At 45.7% G+C, this 23,531-nt stretch overlaps 1 protein-coding gene across 1 annotated transcript in view; it reads left to right on the forward strand.

The window, feature by feature from the left end:
* MICAL3 (microtubule associated monooxygenase, calponin and LIM domain containing 3) overlaps positions 1-23,531 on the forward strand; it is a 203,789-nt gene that overhangs the window by 54,555 nt on the left and 125,703 nt on the right. Inside the window, exon 2 of the mRNA XM_054167732.1 lies at positions 14,720-15,095. Within this exon, the coding sequence (XP_054023707.1) occupies positions 14,832-15,095 (264 nt within the window). The 5' untranslated portion in view covers positions 14,720-14,831. The remainder of the gene's footprint in view (positions 1-14,719; positions 15,096-23,531) is intronic.

Raw genomic sequence — 23,531 nt, forward strand, 5'->3', positions numbered from 1 at the left:
GTTCCTTTACACTACCTCCTGTCTGTGGAAAGATGACTGCAGAGAGAGTGATGCATCCAGCCTGGACACTCTAAGACACAAGACTGTTTTAGCTGTTCTTTGAAAGGAGAGCTGCTCCTGTTCACGCCTTGCAGTCTTCTGTCATCGAAGGATGATACTTCTCTGGAGGGCACATTCAAAGCTTGTTGGGCTAACCTGAAGTTGGACTAAACCAGCTGTGGGCACAAGCTGGCATGTGATGTTTAGTTATTAGGAGAAAAATAAGCCCAGGTTAGATAATGGGTTGAGTTTATTTGCAGATGATTTTTACCCACATCTACCTTGCTGCAGGTAACTGTTGTAGTCTTGGTAGCTTCTCTCTCAGGTGCCCTACTGTGCTTTTAATTCTTCCAGGGAAAATGGTATCCTAGCAGTGAGGTCCTTGTCCATTTTTATTAGGTGTTACCTTGCTATTAATTTACTTAGAGTGAGCTTAATGTGGTGTAACTTACAAATAGCTCTGTGCTAGAAGTGATCTGCCTTGTCTCTTGCAGTGGAGTTGCATGAGTCTAATGCATACAGAGGCAGTCTTGCTATGGTGAGTACATGGAGAAGGGTGTGAATACCAACAGTGTTCTCTCCAGTCTGCCTGGAGAATTAGTGAAATGCCTAAATGTTGAGTGACTTTAGGGTTATACTCTGCAGTGTGTGTGGGGAGATGAGTTCTGAGACCCTCCGTAAAACACACTGGCAGCCTGGTTCCTCTAAGGGTAGCAAATACAATCTGCGCAGGGGCATTTGGAAGCACTTCAGCAGGTAGCAATCCAAACTACAGAAGGCACCACCCCTTGTGTTCAGTGAACAATAGAGGTCAATGCAGAGAGATTAAAAAATATTAAAGTAACCCAAACCACACCTCAAGTATTGTCTTCAGTTCTGGGCCCTTCACTGCAAGAGCGATATTGAACTTCTGGAGCTTGCCCAGAGAAGGGTGACGAGGCTGCTGAAGCTCCTGGCCTATGAGGAGTGTCTCAGGGAGCTGGGGGTGTTCAGTCTGGAGAAGAGGAGACTGAGAGGAGACCTCATTGCACTCTACAACTACCTGAAGGGATGTTGGAATGAGGAGGGGGCAGCCTCTTGTCCATGGTGATAAGTGACAGGACCAGAGGAAATAGTTTCAGGCTGTGCCAGGGGAGGTTCAGCCTGGATGCTTGGAGATACTTCTTCCCAGAGTGGTTCCTCAGACACTGGAATGCTCTGCCCTGGGCAGTGCTGGAGTCCCCATCCCTGGAGGTGTTTAAGCAGTGTGTGGAGCTGGTGCTTAGGGACATGGTTTAGTGCTGACCCTGCAGTGCTGGGTGGAAGGGTGGACCAGATGAGCTTTGAGGTCTCTTCCAGCTGGATGTTTTCTGTGATTCTGTGATGTTATGCTTGGCCAAGACATACCTTCAAGTTTCCTTTTATCTAGATACTGTAAACCTGCTGTTGTTTTGTCTTCTGTTTCTTTAAGGTATTAGTGTGTCTCAGTCTATGACTGTTCATGAATTTGCCATCAGCTCTGGACTGGAGGAACAGACAAGTATAAATACTGATCTTTCTGTTAAACTTGGGACCCTGCTGATTGGCTTAGCAGCTGTGTTACTGTCACATCTGAGGAGTTAGCCAGGAGACTAATGGAACTGAAGTTGCTGTTACATAGCATGTATGAGAGAGAGAAAACCAAGATCAGGTCAGAGCAATCCTGAGTTCACTGCATTGTATTTTAAGTGTTTTTAAGAGCAATTCAAAGACACATGGAATAGTTTTTCTTCTGGGCAGTATAATACATGTGCAGAGCACAGGAACAGTACTTACCCCTTAGATTCTCTGAAGTGATTTGGTGAACTGATTACACCTGTATAGCTTGAGGTCATTTTACATTGCTTTATTAGCTATGGGGAACACAGGTGGGGCATAAATTGCCTGAAGCATTTATTTGAATAGCCTATCTATGCCTTTGGAGAAAAACAACATTCACATTTTATGTTCCACAGTGAGCAACATACAGCAGTGTGCCAGCAGTTCTTAGTATGCTGCTTCTGCAGTCTGGTGCACTACCAAAAGCATAGTTTCCTTGAACTTGTAAGAACTGCTTTCCTGTCTCTCCAAACAACCATTCTGTTAACAGCACTGTTTCTTTCAGCCCTATTCACATAGGCAGAATTCTGGAAGTCTGTTCCTTCCTTCAGCTTTCAAGGCTCTAATGCTTTGAAATAGAGGAAGAAGCGAAATTTCATCCATCCTGGGAAGGAAACACAGTTTCAAATGACTAGAGTCACCTAGTAGGAGACAGTAAGCATTTGGGTTTCACAGGTGCCTTCCAATGTAATCAGGATCAAATTCTGTACATTTTCAGTCTTTAAACTGGAGAAAACCAAGCCACCTTCACAGCAGCATGTGCTTCTGTTAGCATAGACTAATGGTAAACATTTGAATGCTAAATTGTTTGATATCAATCAGCAGCTGGAGGGAGGGTGGTTTCCAGCTGTTGAAGGCCCCAGGTTGCACTCTCTGCAGAAAACCATACAGTTAATGCTGTGATCTGCTGTGCAGGAGCACAGGAAAGCATCTACTGTCATGCTACAGTGCTACTACCACTGCTGGTCATCCTTGGTTTAGAGAGCTATGCTGGGCTACCAGTCCATTCAGGCTGGCTGAGCCTGAAAGCAACAGGTGAATGAAGCTGAAGAAAGCATTTCTTAGTTTCAGTGTTCTCCTTTGTAACGAGAGCTAGCAGCAACTTGTTGGTATTGACTTCTGACTTTCCCAGTGATAACTTTAGTCTCTTGCCTCTTCTTGCTATGTTAAAAACATTTTGATAAAGGACATTCTAGCTAGTGCTCAAATATCAGATGGAGGATGATGTTATGAAATAAGGGATTATGGAAATTATTCACTTTTAGCCCAGGGACTGAATCATCTGCCAGTGGGAATCCTGGAATGCCCTAAGAGACAAATTCCAGCCTGTAAGCTGCATAACTGCAAAGCAGTGCATGAGGGCTGTTGAGCCATGCTGGACAGAAGCTCTCTCTCCGTGTAGTAGCTCTGTGTCCACTGAGAGCTTTGACTAGTAAAGAGATACTTGTAGATGTCTTGCACAAGTTGATTGTAGGTCTCTTGGTGTGGGGGCTCTTGAATCTGCTCTAAGGGAGTGCTCATGTGCTCTTGTAGAGCAGCTTTCCCTGCTGGAGAGCTGGGAGATTCAGTTAAGGATATCTGCTTCAGACCCCCAGATATCCTTGCAGAGAAATGGCCTCTATCCAAATGAGGATGGAATTTAAAAGACTAGACAGAAAAGTCTTTGAGGATGAAAAACAAGTAGAGAAGCTATTATATGTGCTCACTCCTAGGAACAGATTCTGCTGAGTGGCATCCTCACACTTTGAGTGGATTAAACCTCTGACTAATGCGTACCAAGTCTTTTCATGTCCCCACCAGCGCAGCTGTGTTTGAGCAGAGTTGTAACGTCTGCCTCTGGAAGTGACGACTGCCATCTCACTTCAGTAACTGCTTGCCAAAGCCTCAGGGAGAGGAGAGTAAATCACAAAGCCACCTCCACCTCTTTCCTCTGCAACTGATTTCCTAACAGGTTTTCATTTGCTTGAGGCGCTGAGCTTGGCGTTGTCTTTGAGGGAGACATCTCCTATCCCTTTGGCCATGGGAGAGGAGTTGCTGTCTGGCCAATTGAAACTGTGGCAGCGTTATACTGAGAGTCAGATGTCCAGCCAAGTGGGGAAGGTCCTGCCTGCTTACTATTTTTAAGCTATGTAACAGTATGTGCCAAGGATATTAACTCAGGGCCAGAGCTGAGGGTTTGATGTCACAAGTGTTGGTTTTGCCATCTTCTGCCTACAATCCGGATCACCGTTCAAGGTTCCGGTGTGTTTTGTAGCATGAGAAAATGTAACCTCTCTCTTCCACCTGTTTGTCATAGGTTAGCCAAAGCACTGAACAGATGAGTTGCTTACAATATATTCCTCTCACCTCATAAAAGGCTTCTTCGTACTAATAAGGGAAATGAAGGATGGTAAACATTAGACACACATGGCCATGCCGGGGCTGGGGACAGTGGTGGATTAGGGCATGTGATAGCTGGGATACAGAGTGCTGGAGATAATAACAGTGACAAGTCAAGGCTTGTGGCAGATAGTGAGGTGCTGCTCCTCATCTGCAGACAATTCCCTGAGAGACAAACTCCTGGTTGAACCTTTCTGCTTAAAGGGAATGGAAGTGGCAGTTCTGGAACCCTTGGTTTAAGGTCCAGTTTCTTCAGTGTTTCTTGAGTTCTCTGTATGTGTTTTACCTGGTAATTGTAAAGGCCAAGGCAACCCAGGTATTGTAGCCTGATCCCAGCCCTTCCTGGACTTTTCCTAGAATAAAGCTTGGCATTTGTTTTGTTTTCAACAGCCTCTAAATCAAGTGGCTTGTGGGTTGAGGAAATCTTTATGACTGTTTCATTCATAATGTCTGTTTATTTAGGGCTTTTTGGACCCCAAAAGTCCCTTGAAAGATCTGCACTAGGAACAGAAAAATCAAATCTTTTAAATCCCTCTACTTTGCATCTTTAGTCTTCCTCCACAAAGATGGGATATACATCTGTTATATCTGCTCTCTGCAGTGGAATCAATTTGTGATGTCAGAGCTGGCTGAGCATGTGTGGAGAGGGGAATTATGAAACTTTTAATCCTGTTTTCTAACACCCTTCTCCACCACCACTTCCTTTGAGGAAGTGTCTGCCTTTTCCACACTTAAAACAGCTGAGAGTTGGAAGCAGCACAAATAAAGCTCACTGTTCCAAGTACATTTTTGATGTTTGTAACTGGAATATTTGTCCTTTTTGTGAGTCTGGTAAAATCACTGAGGAGTGAAACGCGGAGTTAAAAGCAGCCCTGGAACAGGCTGCTCTTGGGGTTGTGGAGTCTCCCTCTCTGGAGGTATTCAGAACCCAGCTGGGTGCATTCCTGTGTGATCTGCTCTAGGTGATCCTGCTCTGACAGAGAGCTTGGACTGGATGAACTTTTGAGGTCCCTTCCAACCCCTGACATTCTGTGACTGTGACAATACATGTTGGCACAAATAACCAGTCTTTGAGTTTGCTGCTGAGGTTTCTCTTGATGACCCACAGAAAGATGGCTTTAAGTTTCGATTAGTTTGGACCCTGTGATTCCCCACTGCCTGTGTAAGCTGGAATTGCGTACCAAAAGCCAGAAATTGAAGCACATAAATGAAGAAAAGTGTATGTAATGGAATCACAGAGCTGTGAGGGTTGGGAGGGACCTCAAGGACCATCCCCCTGCCATGGGGCAGGGAACCCCTCACACTAGATCAGGTTGTTCAGAGCCTGGCTTTAAAAACTTCAGGGATGGGGCTTCTACCACCTCCCTGGGCAACCTGTTCCAGTGTCAGATGGCAAGCACATAGTAATTAGATGGCAGAGCATTTGTCTTTCAGGTCTCACAGGCCATTTTACCTGCTCTTGTAAAGAACGGCAATTCCTGCCCCCAACCACCTTCTGTCACTTGCAGGTTGTATGATTGTACCTGTCCCTTTGTCCCTGTTGATTGTGTCTTCTGCACAAAACTGGGTGAGCATTGCAGTCTCTGTTTTGGTACCAGGATCTGACAGACAGAAGCCTTCACTTAAATACGTTTAAATAAATGTGTTCATTTCAGTTTCATTAGTTTCATTGATGAGATTTCTTCTTTTAGAAGCAATATAGGCTCTATTTGTTTGCTCACTGTTGTGGGATGCCTCGGGGTGATCAGTGTACTGGCAGAACTTGAAGGCCTAAGAGGACTCACCGGACTGCAGAGGCTGTTAGTGAGGTTTGTAGCCTCCAGTCTTGGTTCTGCTCAAAATTTGTAATTGGGTCAAAGCAATGTTCTTGTTCTCTAATCTTCAGGAAAGCATTCCTGAGCCTCCTTTGTTTGGTGGCATAGCACATTGGCTCAGAAAGATGAATCAATCCATGCTTTGTATGATGTCCAAAGCTGCTGTCGTGCTGTGCTGAGGCAAAGGCTTGGGTTTTGGTATCATAGTATCAGTCAGTGTTCCCTATTTGAAGTCACAGGAATAGAGTTTCATAAAGGTGTCATTATAGTAATTTCTCAGAAGCCTTTCTTTTCTTCTTCTTCTTATCTTTTTTTTTTTTTGTATAGGTGCTTACCTCAGCTTATGGAAGAGTGTTTGAAGAACTCTGGGGAAGTCCAGCTTGTAAAACTTGGTGGGAACTAACTTTAGGATGGGATTTTGTGTTGAAATGTAAAAGCAGGAACCAGCTTCAAAGCACTTCACAGGAGGGAATGACTTTTTCAACCTTCTTGCCCTGTTGTGTAGTGAAGTGAGAATGCTCCACATGCTTCAGCCTGGTAGTGAGGTCACCTTCCCCTTGTATGAAGTAGTTGTGTGCTAACCTTAGAAGTCAGAGGTCTTGTGCGTAAGAAGATACCTCTGGTCTGACAGCCACCAGGTGTAGGCTGTTGTCTTTATTGGGAATGCCTGTAGACTGTCTTTATTGGGAATGCCTGTAGACTGAGGGCTCCCCATATAAAACCAGCTGGATTTGCATTTTGAGGACTTGTATTTTCTCAGGAGCATTTGTGGGAGATACATGAATTTCAGCACCCACATAACAAATGGAACTTTTGCTGTCTTACATCATTGGATTTGGAGAGGCTTGTAATAAATACACACATAGACAGAATTAACAGGGTTGGAAAAGACCTTCGAGATCATCAAGTCCAACCAATGCCATCTAATCAACTGAACCATGGCACTAAGTGTCATGGCTTCCAGTTCCTTGTGAATTGGTTGATGGGATCTAATCTAAGCTTGCCGTTTCCTTGGCTCCCTAGAAAATTGTTTGCTGGACATGAGATATGGCATAGTACAGAGAAGGTTATGGTGTTCATCCATTTCTTACAGGCTTGAGAGAGCAGGTTAGGTTATTGGGAATGTACTTAGTGATATTTCTTGTCCTAGGTTGTACTCTCAATCCCATGACAAGGTCTGCTTTTTTGACACTGCTTAGAAGATACTGTTCTGGAGCTGGTGGATACCAAGCCCAAAAGCTTGGATCTCACAGCAGATTATCCAGTGAGCTAGCATTGTTGGGATATGTTGCAACTTGACTACTGGTGACCATTTCAAAATCAGTTTAGTTCTGACTATACATTACAGAGTTGCTGAGATGGATCAAAGTATTTTGAAGGCTGATATTTTCATGGGGGAGGAAGGCTGTGTGGCACGTTTTGCTATTCGTGTTTCATTTTACACTTGCTGTAATGGAAAGCATTGCTCGTGTGACTTGATGTGCTAATGACCACACTGCACAAACTTTGCTGGGAGAGTTTTAATCTAGTTGAATTCTACCATTGGAATAAAAGCACCTTTACTTTGAGAAATTGTCTTTTGCTGTGCATGTGGAGAGTATCAGGTGATTCTTCACAGCGCTGTGGCAGTTCCAAGAGTGTCCCCAGCTTCCCAAGCACCCAGCTGGTGAGATGGTGCTACGTGAGGAGGATCACTGCATTGGTTACTGGACACTCAGGGTGACAGTTTGTGCAAAGAGGGATTTGCCTACTATATGGCTGTCAGGTATTTAAGCCAGTAGTTCTTGAAGCTTCTCTTACAATATGACAGCTATCCAGGCGGACCACTATTCTCTTACATTGTAAGGGGGCAGCTACCTCTTACTTTGGTATCTTTTCCTTTTTGTGTGTGTGTTTTTTGTTCTAAGGAGACAGATGATCTGTTCCTTGGTTCTTCCCATGTTGGTGTTCCTTAAGTGCAAGGACTCTGCTGGGATCAGAGTTGTGTATGACAGAGCAGCAGAGTGGAAGGCTTGTTGAATTGGTGTGGATTAAAAGCTGTGTTTTGTAGGTCTGGTACTTTCAGTACCATGGTTAGTCATCAGAAACACACGTTTTTCTTCAGTACCCTGTTAGAATTGGGAACCAAAATATTATCTACAACTGCTTCTTCATTTGTGTGTTTCCATCTTCTTGGATGCAAGTTGCATTTCTTTTTCAAATCATTACTGGATTGAGCTTTTCTTAATGTTAGAATTCCAGGAGCTGTTCCTATGTGTGCTTTGATCTTCATAGCATCATGTGAGCTTCAGCAAGGCCAAGTGCCAGGTCCTGCGCATGGGTCATGGCAACCCCAAGCAATGGTGCAGGCTTGGGGCAGTGTGGCTGGAAAGCTGTCCAGCAGAAAGGGACTTGGGGGTTCTGATTGACAAGCAGCTGAATAGGTGCCAGCAGTGTGCACAGATTGCCAAGAATGGCAAAGACATCCTGGCTGGGATTAGAAATGCCATATCCAGCAGGAGCAGGGAGGGGATTGCCCTCTGAGACTCCGCTCTGGTGAGGCCACACCTTGAGGGTTGTGTCCAGTTTTGGGCACTTCAATATAAGAGAGACATTGAGGGCCTGGAGCCAGTGCAGAGGAGGGCAAGGAAGCTGTGAAGGGCCTGGAGAATAAATCTTATGAAGGGTGGCTGACGGAGCTGGGGATGGTTAGTGTGAAAAAGAGGAGGCTGAGGGAAGACCTCATGGCTGTCTACAACTACCTGAAAGGAGGTTGTGGAGAGGTTGGTGCTGGTCTCTTCTCCCAGGTAATTAGTGACAGAACAAGAGGGATCAGCCTCAAGCTGCAGCAGGGCAGGGTTAGACTGGGCAGTAGGAAGAAACTGCTCCCATGAAGAGTGGTCAGGCATTGGAATGTGCTGCCCAGGGAAGTGGCCGCACCTTGAGTATTGTGTCCAGTTCTGGGCCCCTCAGTTTAAGAAGGACATTGAGACACTTGAAGGTGTCCAGAGAAGGGCAACAAGGCTGGGGAGAGGCCTTGAGCACAGCCCTGTGAGGAGAGGCTGAGGGAGCTGGGGTTGTTTAGCCTGGAGAAGAGAAGGATCAGGGGTGACCTCATTGCCCTCTACAACTACCTGAAAGGTGGTTGTAGCCAGGAAGGGGTTGGTCTCTTCTCCCAGTCACCCAGCACCAGAACAAGAGGACACAGTCTGAAGCTGTGCCAGGGAAGGTTTAGACTCGAAGTGAGGAAAAAGTTCTTCACCGAGCGAGTTGTTTGTCATTGGGATGTGCTGCCCAGGGAGGTGGTGGAGTCCCCATCCCTGGAGGTGTTCAAGAGGGGATTGGATGTGGCACTTGGTGCCATGGTCTAGTCATGAGGTCTGTGGAGACAGGTTGGACTCGGTGATCCTTGGGGTCTCTTCCAACCTTGGTTATACTGTGATACTGTGAAGTGGTGGAGTCACCAATCCTGGTTGTGTTTAAAGGTAGTTTGGATGTGGTGCCTGGGGATATAGTTTAGGGGTGACCCTTCTAGAGTAGGGTTCTGGGTTGGACTTGGTGATCCTGAGGGTCTTTTCCCACCTAAATGTTTCTGTGGTCCTGTGAAAATCAGGTTTGATAAGCATATTAAAACATGAATATCTTTGTCAGCATTATTTGCTTGGGTGTTGAATTTTATGGATGGGAGCAGATCTAAAAACCCTCTTGACACACACTGTGAACACTACTGATGTTCCTCTGACACCAGATGGAAAAAGGGAAGCTGCAAACAATGGCAGCCACACCTTTGTCCTCCTGCTTTCCCATTTGTGTGCAAAATACAGAGCTTCAATAACTGCCAGTTTAGTCTTGAGCTCTTCTTGACAAAACTGTTCTGTTTTGGCCATCTGTTCCACAGTCTTAGCAGTGCCCTAAGGCTGCAGTTTTTGATACCCATGATTGCTTACATTAATGAACATGCTGTAGCCAAGTCCATTTCTTTAGGCTTGGGTGAAAGTCAAATCAAGCCATGGAAATGAAAACAGAACCATCTCATTTGTTGGAATAAAGACTACTTTTAGTGTTGTTTCCTAAAGAGGGGAGGTTTACAGGCTTGAGCCACTTGTCCATCTGCTTTTGAGTTCATCCTTAATAACTTTTGAACAATTCCGTCCAGATTTGAAGTGGGAAAAAAAATCTTAGAGGTAATTGCTTTCCTACAAGAAAATGGGAGGCTTGGTGGAAGAGAGGGACAAAAATAGGTGTCCCCACTGTCTGCAGCATAAGCTTAACAGTAATCTGTGCTTAATCTTGTGCTAGCCAAGTTGCAAGTGTGTACTGGCAGCCTAGGTACTGCAGTAACCTCAGAGTTTCCAGAGCGTGTTACTGAGTCGTGCTGAGGCACCACGAAAGGGAGGCAAGAGCACAGAGAACGTTGCTGAGGAACTGGAAACTCAAGGAGGATGAAATCAAGGGAAATTGGGTTGTGTGGAGCTATCAGGAGTGTTAGGTTCGTTGGACCAGCTTGCTTTCAGATTTCACACTGTTCTACTCCAGTTTGTTGAACTCTGACTTCTCAGAAGTTTATCTGTCAAGGGTGCATCTGTGGTGTTTGCTTGGCTGGGAAATGACCAAAACATAAGAAAGCATTTACATTATACTCACAGCAACTCAGCAGTCTGAGGTGGAACTGGGCAGCTACTTCAGCAAATGTTTTGTTTGCTCCAAATGCTGCTTTAAGCCAGACAGAACAAGCTGTGAATTAACTCAGTAGTTAATTAACTCAGGGGCAGAAGTGGAGAAGAATGCTGGAAAATGCATTCCCATATCTTGTTTTTGTCAGGTTCAAGTGATTAGTTGAATGAGCACTTAACATCAGGATGGAAGATGTGGGGGGGAAGTGACTCTTATTACGGGGATGGATTTGCTTGGAATATAGGAGCCTTGCATTTGCAACACTTCCTGCAGGAGCTTGAACTGGTACGACCAAATTCATTCTGTGGTGCATTTGACAGAAGTAGGGCACTGGACTTCTTCTCTTGTGTGCATTTGGTAAAATATTCATGTCCCTGCCTCTGGGGTGACTGGGAAGGAACCACCACCTGGAATTATTAATGGCCCATGCCTCTGTTTGCATTGGTTTCTTCTGTCCCGAGCAAGTGCTGGAGATCCAGAGCATACTTGCAGTCATGAGTCAGTAACAACCTCATGCTATTGTTGTAAATAGCAACATGAGCACTGTTCTTGCATGCTTTTTTTCATAGGCTTTGTCTTTCTCTCCCAGCACTCCAGCCAAGGAATTTACAGAGCTTCTGAGTCAGCAATCAGCTGCCTCGAGACAAAACATGCTGCAGGCTTGCAGAGCAGCCAACGCGGCATACAAATGCCCTGGAAAGCTGGCACTTAGTTCTTGTCTGCCCTTGCTTCCTATGGCTTCCATGCTCTCTGACGTGTTGCTTGTGGATTCCAAGGGCTTTGGGCGTTTACATCAAGAATGCAGAGTTCTAGGGAGTGACTTAGTGTGGTGACTGAAGCCTCTGTTTGACCTGTGGGCATAAATGACTTCACAGGCTGTGTGAAATGGGATGTCAGCAGCGCTGCTGCGTTGCTGTGCTGCTCCCGCTGCGCAGTCCACAATGACCTGCTTTTGCAGGTTTGTCTCTTGGCTTGGCAAACCTCAAGCACAAAGCAGTAAGTTCTTAGAATGTAAGTGGGTTGGATTTTAACTCTGGGATCTCTCTGATCAGTGTAGGACCAGTGCCACTTTGCTCCTCTGGTGAAAAAGTGGAATGGAAGCAACAGTACGAGGTTAAATGTCTGTTGTCCTTGTATCTGGGTCTGTCAGTAGCTGGCTGTGGGTTAACGGGCTTGAATTGTCACTCCACTTAATTTAGATTATAAAACTTTTATTGCATTTCCTTAGAAAGTCTCAGTCACTTGAAGCACTGCTGTGAAGTGAGTATTGGGTGGTAGAGTGGGGTGCAAGAGATGGGGAAATGCAACACTAAGTAGTATTCAACTTGAGAGGTTGTGCTGATTAAGGAGGCATAGGACTCCAGGCTGTGGAACACTACACTGGAAGTGTTTAAAAAAAAGCCTGGATGAGGCACTTGGTGCCATGGTTTAGTTGATTAGGTGGTGTTGGGTGATAGGTTGGAATTGATGATCTCAAAGGTTTTTTCCAACCTGGTTAATTCTGTGATTTATTGTCTGTATTCCACATGCACTGCAATTACTCCTTCAGTGTAAGAGATGTTTTGTTAGAGCTCTTTACAGTGTTCTTGAGAACAGAAGAGGAGACACAAGGTTATAAAATGCTGTGTCTTAAGACTGCTGCAGTAGTGAAGTTGGTTTCCCTGAGGTGTGAGTCTGGAGCACAATTCTACCTTTACAACTGAGAAGCTAAGATGAAAAAATAAGGAAAGCAGTTAGTTCCATCCTGCTTAGCAAGCAGTACTGCTGTGGATGTGGCATTGCTGTTGGCCAGTTAGAGGAACAGCTTCATGTGTGCTGAATCCTCTAAGGCATTTGTCCTAATAAAGTCATGATTGCAGCCTCCTGTATAACCCAGTGTTGTATGGTGGCTTCTGCTACTTTGATTTTTTGCTAACCAAGAGTTTGTGGCTCTGTGTAAAGGTTTCCAGGTCTCCTGTGTTATTTCTAACCATAAGCAATAAATCCCACGTTAGGGTGAAATGCGGCAGTGCCCAAACAAGCTGCTGCAGAGCTGTCATACAGAAGGGGAAGAGGCATAAGCTGTAACGTTTGACATGGCTTCCTGTCTGCTGGAAGCAGGAAAAGATCTGGTGAGATTCTGAAAGGTTTTATCAGAGTTAACATATTTCTCTTTTTTACCTTAATACCCCTTGCAGAAAAACAAAGGACAAAACAGTACCTCAGAAAGGGCTTTGCTTCCACAGTGCCCACATCTGTACCCATGCCGCCCTCCTGTCTGAAGACAAACAGAACCATTCTTTCTTGGAGAGCACAGCCATCTATTCTATGAACATGCTTAGTACTATGTGTAAGAGGAAGAAGGAGATGTATTATATATAAAAGAGAGAGAGGAGGGGGAGGAGGAGAAAATACTTTTATTTGTGATCTGAACAATTCTGTAGGTCTGTAGATTGCTTCTGAAGGACCTCAGAGAAGCAGCTGGGAGTAGCAGAGCTGCTGTTAGCATATTTAATCATCTCAGGACCTAACATTTTGTAGGGACCTGCATATCAGAGGAACTACTAGGAGAATCTGACAAGCATTGTGCTTCAGGCACATTTCACTCTTCAGCGGCTTACTGACAGGAATAGATGCATAGACTCTAAATAAGACAAATGGTTATGCTGTTTGGCACAGGACAAGCATTTTTTTTCAGTCTGGACATCTTCTCTTAAACATTTCATTGCTATTAGCAGGTTTAACCTCTTGCTAGCAGTTGCAGTAGCTATCACTGAATTTGTCAGTGTAAAAAGCACTGTTTCCAAGGACTATTGAAAGATCAACTTGTATTATGCCATCCTCTTTATTTAGAATAGAATAGAATTAACCAGGTTGGAAAAGACCTTTGAGATCATTGAGTCCAACCTATCACCCAACACCATCTAATCAACTAAACCATGGCACCAAGCACCCCATCCAGGAGCTTCCTAAACACCTCCAGGGATGGTGACTCCACCACCTCCCTGGGCAGCACATCCCAATGGCCAATCTCTCTTTCTGGGAAGAACTTCTTTTTAACATCCAGCCTGAAGCTCCCCTGTCACAGCTTGAGACTGTGTCCTCTTGTTCTGGTGCTGGTTGCCTGGGAGAAGAGACCAACCCCCACCTGGCTACAACCTCCCTTCAGGGAGTTGGAGAGAGCAAGAAGGTCTCCCCTGAGCCTCCTCTTCTCCAGGCTAAGCAACCCCAGCTCCCTCAGCCTCTCCTCACAGGGCTGTGCTCCAGACCCCTCCCCAGCTTTGTTGCCCTTCTCTGGACACCTTCAAGTGTCTCAATGTCCTTCCTAAACTGAGGGGCCCAGAGCTGGACACAGGACTCCAGGTGTGGCCTAACCAGTGCTGAGTACAGGGCACAATGACTTCCCTGCTCCTGCTGGCCACACTGTTCCTGATTCAGGCCAGGATGCCGCTGACCTTCTTGGCCACCTGGGCATACTGCTGTCTGATGTTCAGCCTACTGTCATAGAATCAGTAAGGTTGAAAGAGACCTCAAAGATCATGAAGTCCAACCTGTCACCCAAGACCTCATGTCTACTAAACCCTGGCACCAAGTGCCACATCCAATCCCCTCTTGAACACCTCCAGGGATGGTGACTCCACCACCTCCATGGGCAGCACATTCGACCTGTACCCCCAGGTCCCTTCCTGCCTGGCTGCTCTCCAGCCACTCTTGATCATCAGTCCTTCTACAATGAAAGAACCTGAACTGGTTTTACTGGTGGAAATGCCAACTCCTAGAGTACTTTGTGGTAGTAGTTTTGAAGACCAGCATGTAACCATTGCTGTGGTGTTACCACAGTGCTCTGGTTTTCACAGTAACTGCTACCTTAGTAAATCTGTTCTTAAAGCTCTCTCTGCTTCCCAAACATCATGTAGCAGCCACCAGTTCACTTGTTACTTCTCTGCTGCTCAAGCGAAAGGAGTTTGGATCACACTTTCTAGGGACTGGCTCAGGTTATTTTGTGATTTAGCAAAGAGGAGGTGTCTCATTGTTGTGTTAAGCTTTGGAAGGCTCAGCTTCAGTCAGCTTGGACAGGAATCCTCAGGATGTTGATCAATTGACTTTGTTAGGACTGATGTGTTATTAATTACTGAGAATCTGGGTGCTCAGCTCAGCAGACTCAGACAAAAGTTTGAAAAGGGGGGAAAAAAACAACAAAAAGAGCAGTTGCATTTGATTCTTTTTATATTTTACAGGTTAACCATGTTTGTAAGCCAGAGGTGAAAGTGGCTCAGCAGAGCAACATCTGGAAATCTGGCGGACTGGAAGAGAACAGCTGCCCCCCAGGGCAGCTGCAAAGCTTGAAACATGGAAGAAAGCAAGAATGAGAAGGTGAACCAGGCTCATGTGCTCTTCGACAGATTTGTCCAGGCTTCAACCTGCAAGGGGACTCTCAAGGCTTTCCAAGAGCTCTGTGACTATCTAGAACTGAAGCCTAAGGACTATCGTTCCTTTTATCACAAACTCAAGTCCAAGCTCAATTACTGGAAAGCCAAAGCCTTGTGGGCCAAATTGGACAAAAGAGGCAGCCATAAGGACTACAAAAAGGGGAAAGCGTGCGCCAACACCAAGGTAAGAGGGGGACTGGTGGTGTTCAAGACAGCCATTGCCCAGTTTGGCTCTGGAACACCCAGTCAAAATGTTTGAATGTAGCAAAGATGTTTCCTTGCTGTGGGTGTAAGCCCAGGCAAGATTCAGGAGCATTCTCACATGTCCTACCTCTGACATAGTTTACAATTTTTTAGCAGTTGACTCTCAATCAAAACTTACCTTTTGTCCCTGCCAAATCTGACTGCCCCCCTGACCAGGGGAAGCTGAATGGATGTCCTTGGGAATGACAAGAGTACTTGTATGTAATTTATTCAGGAGAAGCAGCCTACAAGCTTCCATGTTTTACATTTTTGAGGCATCAGTACTAGAGATGGCTTAGAAAATCCTGGTAAGCCTTTACTCTTGGTAGGCTTTTCTTCTTTAACTGTTTTTATTAGGCAGCAAGAGGGATGTGAAATTTGCTGTTGTGGCCTGGGTATAAAATGTGCATGTTTGGAAATTTGGAACAATTGGGCACTGCTGGTAATCACAGTGGGCAGTCACCCCAAGAGTCCGTCCACTGTTAAAGTTTACACCCCATGGGCAGCATAAGAAAGGGAGGACTTAAAGGAAGAGAAATGGTATATTTAGCAATAAACCTTCCAAGCACTCTGGATGTAGTAGAGAACAATTCAGAATTGTTGTTCTGCATGTTCAGCTGCACTTTGTCATTCACTGGCATCAGGAATTGCTCTGAGTGTGTGTGAAACATGATGAGTGGAAGCAAGATAGGGTCCCTTTCAAACCAAAGCGTTCTATGGTTCTACACTGGGGGTGATGTTTGTCCTGAGATGTTGCTAGAGATTTTGTGCAGTCCAAAAGAGGAGCCTGTTTGATGCACCAAAGCCTAGCTTGAGAGAGTCCAGGATGGAATTGGAGCAGCAGGGTCAAGAGAGTGATTGTAGAACTGGCAAAGAGTTGACTCTCAATCAAAACTTACCTTTTGTCACTATGAAATTTGACTGCCCACCTGATCAGGGGAAGCTAAATGGATGTCTTGGGAATGACATCCCAAGACATCCATTTGTGGCCAAGAGTACTTGTAATTTTTTCAGGAGAAGCAGCCTACAAACTTCCACCTTTTACATTTTTGAGGCATCAGTACTAGAGATGGCTTAGAAAATCCTGGTAAGCCTTTACTCTTGGTAGGCTTTTCTTCCTTAACAGTTTTTATTAGGCAGCAAGAGGGATGTGAAATTTGCTGTTGTGGCCTAGGTATAAAGTGTGCATGTTTGGAAATTTCCCAATTGTGTTTGAAAAATGCTCCTGTCTGTCTCAGAAGTGAACTTTCTTGCTAGTTTGGCAAAATACTCTCTTTACCATTATTTAAGAAAGTAGTCATTTGTGCTCCAAGTTCAGAGAAGAAACAAAAATGCAGTGGAAATGCATACTTTGCAAAGATTGCTTTCAGAGGATTGGTATGTGTGGTATTTGCTGCAGGAATTCCTGCTCTTGCACCCCTCCAACTTGCTTTTTCTTTTGAACCAGAATAATTGTGAACTGGCATTTGTGCTGCACCATTGCACACTGCAGCATGAGGTTGTGCCACTGACAGCAATTTTTTTTTGTAGCTTTCATCAAAATGGAATATGTTGTTGTTCCAAGTCATCATCCAGTCTTGATAAAATTGGAGCAGGATTCAGTTTTCCTTCATTGAAGACAATGGATGCTGCTGCTTCTCTTGAAGGATAAGGCAATAGAATCATGGAATCATGAAATTGTCAGGGTTGGAAGGGACCTCAAGGATCATCCAGTTGCAACCCCCTGCCATGGGCAGGGACACCTCACACTACAGCAGGTTGCTCACAGCCACATCCAGCCTGGCTGCAAACACCTCCAGGGATGAGGCTTCCACCACCTCCCTGGGCAACCTGTGCCAGTCTCTCACCACCCTCATGAGGAAGAACTTCTTCCTAACATCCAAATATCTCAATAGGAGGCATTAATGACTAATTCCTCAGCAGGAACTGAGTGGGACATGTATCTTGTTTAGGGTATGTCTGTCATTTCAAACACAGAATTGTTCTGGTTGGAAAAGATCTCTAAGACCGAGTCCAGCCATCACCCTCACAGCACCATGGCCATTAAATCATGCCTCCAAGTGCCATGTTTATGCAAGTTTTGAACACCTCCAGGGATAGTGACTCCACCACCTCCCTGAGCAGCCTGTTGCAATGTCTGACCACACTTTCAGTGAACAAATTTTTCCTAATACACAATCTAAACCTCCCCTGGCACACTTTCAGGCCATTTCTTCTTGATACTAGGGAGAAGAGCCTGAACCCCACCTCACTACAACCTCCTTTCAGATAGTTGCAGAGAGCAATGGGGTTTCACCTCAGCCTTCACTTCTCCAGACTAAACAATCTCAGTTCCCTCAGATGCTCCTCAGAAGACTTGTTCTCCAGACCCTTCCCTGGTTTTGCTGCCCTTCTCTTGGACTTCCTCCAGCAACCCAATGTCTTTTTTGTAGTGAGGTGCGATTTAAACAGTAGTAGTGTAATTGTGATGAGGGTACTGAAGATAAATTCACAACTGGAGAGTAGAAAGTTAGGTTAACTTCTTGTTTGTTTATTCTGTTTTGCTTCCCAGAGGCCATTTGCATGTGCACAGTGGAATTTGTGATTAGTTACTACAACAGTCCTTGGGAAAATGACTAATGGATCAAAGTGTCTCATGAAGAATTTTTTCCTCATAGTTGAGAGTTGATACTTCAGATGACAGATAACAGGAGCATATAGGTTAACTTGAAAACAAATGAAATGACTGGGCACTGCTGGTAATCACAGTGGGCAGTCACCCCAAGAGTCCATCCACTGTTACAGTTTACACCCCATGGGCAGCATAAGAAAGGGAGGACTTAAAGGAAGAGAAATGTTTATTTAGTAATAAACCTTCCAAGCACTCTGGATGTAGTAGAGAACAATTCAGAATTGTTGTTCTGCATGTTCAGCTGCACTTTGTCATTCACTGGCATCAGGAATTGCTCTGAGTGTGTGTGAAACATGATGAGTGGAAGCAAGATAGGGTCCCTTTCAAACCAAAGCGTTCTATGGTTCTACACTGGGGGTGATGTTTGTCCTGAGAGGTTGCTAGAGATTTTGTGCAGTCCAAAAGAGGAGCCTGTTTGATGCACCAAAGCCCAGCTTGAGAGAGTCCAGGATGGAATTGGAGCAGCAGGGTCAAGAGAGTGATTGTAGAACTGGTAAGCAGTGATCTTGGTGACTAAATGGCAGTGAGATAAACAGAGGGTCTGGGGGTCATATGTATGTCCCTCATTTAATGGTGAGAGAGAAACCTCAGAACATGCTGATGTTGGTGTGAAGGACCAGAGAGGGTGGGAGGAGGAAATGATTGCTGTGGGCATATTGGTAATCATGCTGAACTGCTCTTTGCTAGAGGCATGAGAGGGCTTATTCTGTGGCTGCTCTATGTGGGTGACAAGGAGAAGAAAGAGTAAAGGAAAAGAGGAAGAGGAGTGGAGGCAAGCCAGAGAGTAATTTGCCAAGCTGTTGATGAGATGTTGTATAGAAACACAAGTTAAAAGAGTGGGTGGTGAATAAATAAAGAGTGCCACCCTACCCATGTGTCAACCCAGACTGGGGACTTGGAGTTCAGTAGCTGAGAGAAAATGAAATGCAGCTAATTTTGGTTGGGCTTTGTGTTAGTCTGTTTTAAAGAATATATACCTGTGATGATAAACTGGTGTTGTATGTCCTCAGACACAAACTTGGAAAATGTTAATGCAGAGAAGTTATAAAGACATGGATTCTTTTTATGTTTTTCTTATCTGCTTCCTTTAGTTACTTGTTTGCTGTCCTAACAGTATCTGTTGTTAAATGTTTATATGGAATGACTGAGAGAGAATCAAAACTATTTAAAGTAGAGGACTTGTGAGAACTGAATCATATCTGATCTCTTTCACTTAGTTTTATATTCCCAATGTTTAACATGACTTGTAAACAACTGATTAAAAACCACCAAAAATTGAAGTGGGCCTGTGGAGAGGATAGAATTTAAAGTGAAGGTTAGGCTCTTAGCCTTGTTATCAGATCAGAAGTCACTAATTTAACAAGCTCAGCTTCTTTGCACTGGAAGGTTTTGAGGTGCTCATCCTCTGTAGACTAGTTCTTACTTGCCCGTTTCATGGATGCAGTGTGACTGGAGTTGGGCAGTTGGTGCATCACATGGCCAGTGTCCAGCTTGACCAGAATTCAGATAATCAGTGTTGATGAAAACAGGACTTGGAGGTGGTAGGCTGTTGAAATGTAAACAGTTACAAACAACCCTCACTTTTCATTGGCTGTACGGAGAATAGGAGATTTCAGTTTGCATTTCATCTTCTATTGCCATGGTGTTGTTACAGCAAACATAATGTAATCTGTCTGAAAGATCTTGAGCAAGAAGTGTTTCTGAGGAGTGAGACAGCTTAAGTGCATGGAGCTGCAGCAGTTGTCTGAGGTCATTGAGGGGAAGGGAATAAGGAACAACAATAGCTGCCTTTATTTACTTGGCTGTACTTAGCATCTCATAATTATTGCTGCCTGCGAGAGTAGCAGAAGGTAGGTTTCTAGGGGAGAGCTGAAACTGGAAGAAGCATTGGAGGTAGAAATGAGAGCAGACCCTTCTGTTCTTAAAACTCTGTGTTTCATAACAATGAACAAGAGGGAATGGCCTCAAGCTGCCACTGGGTAGGTTTAGACTGGACATGAGGAAGAATTTTTTCTCGGCAAGAGTGGTCGAAAGATGAGCCCAGGGGAAGGCTCTGGGCCTGGATAAGCAAGCAGCTCCTGGAGGATTGAAGGGGAAAAAAGAGGCTGTGTCACCTTTGGAAGGAGGGGAAGGCTTCTCCAGGTATGTTCAAGGAAGTGCTTAGATTATGTAGGAATAAAGTTAGAGAGGCAAAGGCCCAGCTGGAACTGAAGCTGAACACCTCTGTAAAAGACAATAAAAAGCATTGTTACAAATATATCAACACTAAAAAGAAGGGCAAGAAGAACCTGCACTCCTTACTGGACCTGGAGGGGAACACGGTGACCAAAGACGAGGAAAAGGCTGAGGTCCTGAACACCTTCTTTGCCTCAATGTTTAACAGCAAGGTAGGAGTCCAGGATGAGTGGCCTCCTGAGCTGGGCAATAGGGTTGGGGAGCAGTGTGATGCCCCAGAAATCCATGAGGAATTAGTTGGGGATCTGCTGAGCCACTTGGACACCCACAAGTCCATGGGACCGGATGGGATCCATCCTAGGGTGCTGAGAGAGCTGGCAGATGAGCTGCCAAGCCGCTCTCCATCATTTTCCTCCAGTCCTGGCTCACCGGTGAGGTCCCAGATGACTGGAAACTGGCCAGTGTGGTCCCCAGCCACAAGCAGGGTCAGATGGAGCAACCCAGAAACTCCAGGCCTGGCAGCCTGACCTCAGTGCCAGGGAAAGTGATGGAGCAGATTATCCTGGCAGCAATAACTGCCCCTGAAGGATGGCCAAGGGCTCAGGCCCAGCCAGCATGGATTTAGGAAGGGCAGGTCCTGCCTCTCCAACCTGATCTCCTTCTATGGTCAGGTGACTGCCTGGTGGGTGTGGGGAGGCTGTGGATGTGGTCTGCCTGGACTTCAGCAAGGCCTTTGACACTGTCCCCCACAGCAAACTGCTATCTAAGCTGTCAGCCCCTGGCTTGGACAGCAGCACTCTGTGCTGGGTTAGGAACTGGCTGGAGGCTGAGCCCAGAGAGTGGTGGTGAATGGTGCCACAGCCAGCTGGCAGCCAGGCACCAGTGGTGTGCCCCAGGGATCAGTGCTGGGCCCCATGCTCTTTAACATCTTCATGGATGATCTGGATGAGGGGATTGAGTGAGTCATCAGCAAATTTGCAGATGACACCAAGCTGGGAGCAGATGTTGGTCAGTTAGAGGGTAGAAGGGCTCTGCAGAGGGACCTCGACCGACTGGACAGATAGGCAGAGTCCAACAGGATGGCATTCAACAAATCCAAGTGCCAGGGGCTGCACTTTGGCCACAGCAACCCCAGGCAGAGCTACAGGCTGGGGTCAGAGTGGCTGAGAGCTGCCAAACAGAGAGGGACCTGGGGGTGCTGATTGACAGCTGCCTAAACATGAGCCAGCAGTGTGCCCAGGGGGCCAAGAAGACCAATGGCATCCTGGCCTGCATCAGGAATAGTGTGGCCAGCAGGAGCAGGGAGGTCATTGTGCCCTGTACTCTGCATTGGTTAGGCCACACCTTGAGTCCTGTGTCCAGTTCTGGGCCTCTCAGTTTAAGAAGGACATTGAGAGACTTGAAGGTGTCCAGAGAAGGGCAACAAGGCTGGGGAGAGGCCTTGAGCACAGCCCTGTGAGGAGAGGCTGAGGGAGCTGGGGTTGTTTAGCCTGGAGAAGAGAAGGCTCAGGGGTGACCTCATTGCCCTCTACAACTACCTGAAAGGTGGTTGTAGCCAGGTGGGGGTTGGTCTCTTCTCCCAGTCACCCAGCACCAGAACAAGAGGACACAGTCTCAAGCTGTGCCAGGGGAGGTTTAGACTCGAGGTGAGGAGAAAGTTCTTCACTGAGCGAGTCGTTCGTCATTGGGATGTGCTGCCCAGGGAGGTGGTGGAGTCGCCGTCCCTGGAGGTGTTCAAGAGGGGATTGGATGTGGCACTTGGTGCCATGGTCTAGTCATGAGTTCTGTTGGGACAGGTTGGACTCGGTGATCCTTGGGGTCTCTTCCAACCTTAGTTATACTGTGATATTGTGATAGTGTGGTCAGGGATTGGAATGTGCTGCCCAGGGAGGTGATGGAGTCCCCAAGCCTCGATGTGTTTGAAGGTGGTTTGGACGTGGTGCTTGGGGCTATGGTTTAGGGGTGACCCTTCTAGAGTAGGGTTCTGGGTTGGACTTGGTGATCCTGAGGCTCTTTTCCAACTGGAATGTTTCTGTGATTCTGTGAATAGAATTTAATAGTTTTATGATGGTAAATAATAAAGCTACCTTTGATCAGAGAATCATAGAATCAATCAGGGTTGGAAGAGACCACAAGGATCATCTGGTTCCAACCCCCCTGCCATGGGCAGGGACACCCCACACTAGTTCAGGCTGGCCAGAGCCTTATCCCACCTGGTCTTAAACACCTCCAGGGCTGGGGCCTCAACCACTTCCCTGGACACCCCATTCCAGGGCTTCACCACTCTCATGGGGAAGTACTTCCTCCTCACCTCCAGCCTGAATCTCCCCACCTCCAGCTTCATTCCATTCCCCCTAGTCCTAGCACTTCCTAGTATCCTAAAGACCATGAGTTACTTGGAGTGTCATATATTTCACATCCGGAGTCTTAAACATAACCTAGGTGTTAAATGCATCCTTGACTGGGGGCAGCGGGCAAGGTTGTGGAGAAAATGGTTCTACATTTCTGTAACCAAATGATAGGCAATTAGTATATAATTTGGTTACTTAAACCTGAGTTTGAATAGTTTCATTTTTTAGTACCATTTCTTTGCTGTTGTGTACTCCATCATAGCTATTTTGTATGGGGAAGGTTACCAGAGTCACCCAGCTCAGTGTGGTCTTGTTGCTTATTGAATCCGTTCTCTGAAGATTTCAGTTGTTAGATGAGAAAGATTTACTACCTAGATAAATATAATATGCTCTGATAATTTTCTTAAGTTTTCAAAAGAAGACAATATCTGTTGAGAGCTATGCCTGCCCACAGAGAAAACAAGATTAAAGTGGATGCATGTAATTAACACTGCTTTCAACAAACGTCAAGTCAGACCCCTGCTCAACATACAAGTCTCTAAGAATTTAATAGCTTGCCTTTTCTCCCATATGTTTTCAGGTTCCTAAAGCTGTGCTGCTATTCTTCCCTCCCCTTTTCCTCTGGACCTGGATCCTTGCCCTCAGATTTATGTGATTACTTCTCTTATACTGTAGTCTTACTTGGAATTTGCATGCCAGCAGTTCTGTTGTCACTGCTGTAACTTGTGCTGTATTCAGGCTCGGTTTCACGCTGTTTGCAGGGTTTATGCCCCAGTGAATAACTGGTGCAAATGTGTTGACCTGTAAAAATTCCCCATATGGGTACTGCCAATGACCAAAGAGCTGAGCTTTGCCTTGGGACAGGCTGTTAACTAGAATCCAGCCTTTAGAGAAAGTTGTAGCATACTTCACCATTTCTTAGAAAGCTTTGTTGTCCAGCCACGAGGGTGTGTACGAACATGGAAAACGCTCCTGTGACAGCAGCAGTCACTGCTGTAGCAAAGTCTTCATTCTCTGGGTCTGGACTGCACTCACTAGCAATCAAAGTACAGAAAGTGACATGCCAAAATGCTCTGTGTACCACCTTCCTGTCAATGCCCATCCTCCCCCTGGCTTTCTTTGGGGACTGCAGTTTCTGTGGGGAAGACGTGGCAATTGTCTGCCTTGGCTCTTTACTCTT

Source organism: Dryobates pubescens, chromosome 15 (assembly GCF_014839835.1).
Source record: "Dryobates pubescens isolate bDryPub1 chromosome 15, bDryPub1.pri, whole genome shotgun sequence".
NCBI classification, from domain to species: domain Eukaryota; kingdom Metazoa; phylum Chordata; class Aves; order Piciformes; family Picidae; genus Dryobates; species Dryobates pubescens.